The sequence below is a fragment of the Olea europaea genome, unplaced genomic scaffold (assembly GCF_002742605.1).
Source record: "Olea europaea var. sylvestris unplaced genomic scaffold, O_europaea_v1 scaffold1085, whole genome shotgun sequence".
NCBI classification, from domain to species: domain Eukaryota; kingdom Viridiplantae; phylum Streptophyta; class Magnoliopsida; order Lamiales; family Oleaceae; genus Olea; species Olea europaea.
This window is the reverse complement of record NW_019228210.1, coordinates 59,361-64,555: the sequence shown is the minus strand read 5'-3', so window position 1 is coordinate 64,555 and position 5,195 is coordinate 59,361. Positions and strand designations below refer to the sequence as shown.

At 31.4% G+C, this 5,195-nt stretch overlaps 1 protein-coding gene across 1 annotated transcript; it reads right to left on the bottom strand.

Moving 5' to 3' along the window:
- Positions 1 to 3,891: 3,891 nt before the first annotated feature.
- On the bottom strand, positions 3,892 to 4,533 carry LOC111373221 (uncharacterized RING finger protein C57A7.09-like). The gene has a single exon (XM_022995728.1). The coding sequence runs from the start codon at positions 4,456 to 4,458 to the stop codon at positions 4,021 to 4,023; it is 438 nt and encodes a 145-aa protein (XP_022851496.1). The 5' UTR covers positions 4,459 to 4,533; the 3' UTR covers positions 3,892 to 4,020.
- Positions 4,534 to 5,195: the final 662 nt, after the last annotated feature.

The window sequence follows — 5,195 nt, the reverse complement described above, 5'->3', positions numbered from 1 at the left end:
ATTGCTTTAGCTTTCTCGAAACCTAGTTTTCTAAAAATAGAGAATGGAATAAAGTTAATGCTTACACCTAAATCATACAAAGTTTTATCAAAACATTTCCTATAGGGGAACATAATGTAACGATTCTATGGATCTTTTAATTTTGAAGGTAACTTATTCTGTATTTTAGTACTACATTCCTCAATCAACATCGTCGTCTCATGTTCGTCCATTTTGCATTTTTTTAGATAAAATATCCTTTAAGAATTTTGCATTACTAAGCATCTGAATAAGTGCATCAGCAAAAGGGACGTTGATGTGAAGTTTCTTGATGGCCTCAAGAAATTTTAAACACCACATGTCTAACTTGTGCTTTTGTAGTCTCTGAATAAGTGCTTTTACCTTAATCGGTGGTGTAACTGAACTCCATTTGGTAAATAATTTTGTTATTTGTTCAGTCTGTTCCTCATCAGTAAAAGGTACTTTTTTCATTTGCAGCTAGTCTATTAATGCGAATCTCAAGTAACTAGACCACACCGATGCTAACTTTCAGTTGGACTAGGATGATAGCATGCCCTCGTTCCCCATTTTTCCAAAATTTAATGTGTGGAATAGTATATTTTTGAAGAATGTGTTGTTGAAAAAGAATAAAAAGTTTTCGATTTACGTATAATATTATTTTAAGAAAGATTGTGTGATTAAAAATAAGAGAGGAAAAATGAAAAAGAATGGGGGCCAAACGAGAGCCAAAACTCAATCATGATATCAATTTGCCTTTAATAATTGAGTGGTTAGTTGGTAAGGTTCCAAACATTAAACAATCGTTAATTCAATAGTAGAACCCCAATTTATTATTGCTTCAAAAATAGCAAATAGTTGCAATCTAGATCAAGAAGTTCATTAATGAAGTTGGAGTAGTTCTTAACATTATTGATCCCACAACTTTGTATTGTCATAACAATGGAGTCATTGTGAAAATGAAGGAACTAACGTCTCATCATAAAATGGTATAATCTCATTAGAAATATCATACAAAGAAATGACGTAAAGAAAAATTGAGTTTTCACAATAGATAATATTTTAGATCCACTAACAAAGAGTTGTCGCAATAGAAACATGATCGTCATGTATACTTTTATGATATTAGATACATAGGTAATTGAATTTAGTGCAAGTTAGAGTTTGTTGGTGTTGTACCCTAGGTCCAATTGATTTGGATTGTAAATACTTTTAATAGGATTAATGCATTTTATTTATGGTAGATCTATTATTTAATTGAATTAATATTCTACTGCTTTAAATAATAAAATCCATAAATTCAAGTCTCAGTAATGTGTTAATCACAAGAAGTTGTGATTGTATGATACAAATTACATATGACTGAATTTTAAATCATTCGTGGCGTAATAATAATGAGATATGGACATCATTATTATGGATAGACCACATCACATGTAACATATCTTGCTTGTGAAGTAAGTAGTTGATTTCACAAGTTAAAGTGTGATAACACTTAAATGAATATATGGACGTTTTATTAAGAGAACAGAATATTGGAGACCCATTGAAGAAATTCTACATTGATAACTATCTGATTGTAGTGATTAATCTTTAACATTCAGCAGTAGAATTGGTCTTTCGACTTGAGGTCATCATAATGCCTTATATGAGGACAGTCATAGTTCGATAATACTGTATTGTTTGGGTATGTCAAGAATCGTATGAAGATTGTAAATGATCAATAGATGATTCGTCACTCTCGGATAGTAAGAAATTATGATCTACATTTCATCCAGTTTAGTTAATAACGAAATGTTGACCAATGTGTACTCATAAGTTGAAAAAAAGTTTTTAAATTACTTTAACTTAATAGTGAAATGAAAGATATGATCGATGATCTAGATTGACACACTTCATATCTTGTAATTGGTCGGATCATATTGACGAAATGATTATAGTTTTACGATAAATGAGCAAGTTTGATTTTGTCATAATACATAATATTTCCCGTCACATGTGTTGTTCTTACATATCACTACGACAGATGTAAATTGGTTAATCTAGGGGATTTAATGACTTATGTATTAAATATAGTGATCGAAAATCTAATGGGTCACACACATAAGTAGAACTACAAGAATAAAATATATAATTAATTAGGTAACAAGTATTTTTTGATAATTAGTTAATTGGATTACTTATTAAAGGGTCAATTTAATTAATCAGATTAATTAAATTAATGGGCTAAGTTTAAATAATTAGATTAATTAAACATTGAACTGGATTAAGTTCTGGTGTCGGTGCCAAGTCCATTTGCAATTTTATTAATAAACTGTTAAGGTTTGAAAAATAATAACATACAATTATTATCTTGCTGGCACAAATCATAATTATCTCATTCTTGTCCCCTGTGTGGATTTTCATTGACAGCTGGACATTTGGACAGTTGTGGATTGCGGATCATAGTTGTTTGTGTTCAAGATTAGACAGGAGTTTGCGAAATTCAATAAAGGTATAATTTCTGTCATAGTTTTTTTCTAAACATTAAGAAGATCCTTAGTATAAATTGAAATATTATTTAAATTTCGCTACGCATATTAAGCCCACGTTTGGTCCTTCGTTCTCTTTAAAGTTGTTTTTTTTTTTTCAACATACAATCTTCCATAAAATATTTTTTTTTTTCAAACACGCATTCTTTAAAAAACTACTTTTTCAACTATTAAAATTTGAAAAGAATGGAGGCCAAACAGGGGCTAAGTAAATTCTCAACCGCACAGATATCCCACATTTGGAAGGAGGGCTGTTTAGCTAGCATTGACTACATGGAGAGGTGTTTCAAGATTCTGGGTCCACATGATTTTAAATATTTGAATAGAAGACAAATTAGACTACATAAGCTTCTATCAGATTTGTCTTGTAATACGGGCTGTTATCTGGTCTACCTTCAGTATTGTGTAGGCTTGTGAATTCAGCATCAATGCACATATAAGACATGTTTGGCCATTATTTTTTGCCACTTGCCCCTAATTTCCCTAGTGGTATAATTCGGAGATATAAGGTGAATTCTTTATTATTGTGTTGTATACTTTGTTGATTACGTAGGTAGAGATATCAGACCTCTCTCACTTGCGAAGGTCATTATATTTGAATATGCATAAATGCGTTTTCCAAAAAAAAAGAAAAAAGATTGTTTGTCTCATTTTTGTTATTTTATTGATATTAAATAAATTTTTTTTCCAAGTCAAAATCGAATTTACACTGAAAGGGCTATCAAATTAATGCCCTGCATCCGAAGAAGAGTTCTTTATGACAAATATACAAGAATACATAAAAAATAATAATAATAATTAAAGATTGAATAATGTAAGGGAAGGAGTTCGGCACCTATGAGGTTCGTAGCCTTGCTTTTTTATAAACATGTGCTCACAAATCTTCGTTTATTCTTTTGTGGGCTGGCTACAAGCCACTTAGTGTCTTAGAGAGCAGATCGTAAGTGAGACCGATTGTTCTCTAAACCAAGTCTAATAAGTAGAATGAAGATAACCCAATTCTTTTTTATGTAACTCGAACAAAAAATCGATCTCGCCATCAGCTCGACTAAGAAAAAATATTACAATGTTAGTTTTCTACTCAAGTTGTAAACAAGTTGGTCTCTACTCTTCAAGTTAGTAACAAAATGATCTTCAATTGATGAATTTAATCCATTTCACCATTAACAAGGCAAGTCAACCTTACGTCTAACCTTTTAGTGGGAAAAATTTAACCGACTATGAATTAAATAATAAAGAAGGTGATATTCTTTATGAAACTCAGATTATATATTATCTCTGCGCTCTCCTTGGATAACCCGTAGAATAATTAGTAAGCATAAACCAAAGGAAAAAAAAAAAAAAAACGAAAAAAAAGGCCCAATGAGAGGAATTACTTTATTACTATTTCCGACCAAATCAGACTTGGATCAAAGCCAGATTTTATTAATATTTCGTCCTTAACATTACAAACAACATTAACAGTACGAAACTGTCAGGTCGTGCACTAGGCTCACTGTAACCTTGATCTGGTGGTGCGGAAGTTAACAAGTTTCCAGTTCGCCTTTGCGTGGTGGAGGTCAGCCGCCAGTTGAGGTGGCTTTAGGTTATTCCGGCAGAGTGGACAAGTCCTGTGCCCATGTCGTACCCATTTATCTAAGCAAACTCTGTGATAAAAATGGTTGCATCTCAGCTCTCTAACCTCAGTCCCTTCGTCAATTCTGCATAAACAAACAGCACACTCGACTGATGAATCCCCAAACTCTGCATTATTAACGTTTTCATAACGCGTTACAGAAAGCTCATCAGTATAGTCTGGTGACTCAATTTCTTGAGGCCGAAAGAAGGATTGGAGAAGAAGGTAATCCCATGTAAACTGCAACAAGCGTGCAATAAAAATTATGTATTTCATTAATACAACAGAGCTTGGCTGCAACCTAAGTTGAATCATCTTATATATAGAATATATAGTTTCTTGGAAATAATGTTCTATTGCTGCAGATTGTTTTACAAGTAAAATGGTATTATGGCAGGGGCTGAAACAGGTATTGAGTTCTTGCTTCTTTATCTAACCTATATATAGAGGATATAGTTTCTCTCCTAAGACATTTTAGAGAGAGAAAGAGAGAATGTGGCAATAGCGACGTAATTTCTGCTCTTTCACACGAAAAAAGAAATACAATATTTTTGGAACATTTTTCACGAAGGCATATAATGTTCTTTTCAATAGCTTAAATATTATTTAATTGATTAGGTGACCTTCTTGGAACTTGCTCTATTATTTAAAAAAAAAAAAAATGAAAGATGGCACTCCATGATGGGAAAAAGTAACTCATAAAAGCTAGTCAATGAAAATTTGTCCCACGTTTCTAGTAGGTGCTATTCAATTAGATTATCATGTTTGTTCTTATAGACAAATATAAACACATGCCAATTAAATCGGAGAACCTTTGATTATTTGATGTATTAGTTTCAAATGAACCTATATATTTATCTTAATTTAAAATTCTGTTATAAATTATCAATCCTATCTCTCGTCATACTAAATAATAATAATAATAATAATAACAACAACAATAATACATAATTTACTTCCTTTTAAAACAAGAATAATGTTATTTGTATATAATGGAGTTACATAATAATTTACATACGGATGATGTGTCAAAAATATAGTGGAATTGTTCA

What these genes read in the sequence shown, in the direction of transcription:
- LOC111373221 (XM_022995728.1), bottom strand. Translation starts at nt 4,458, where the DNA reads ATGATTCAACTTAGGTTGCAGCCAAGCTCTGTTGTATTAATGAAATAC.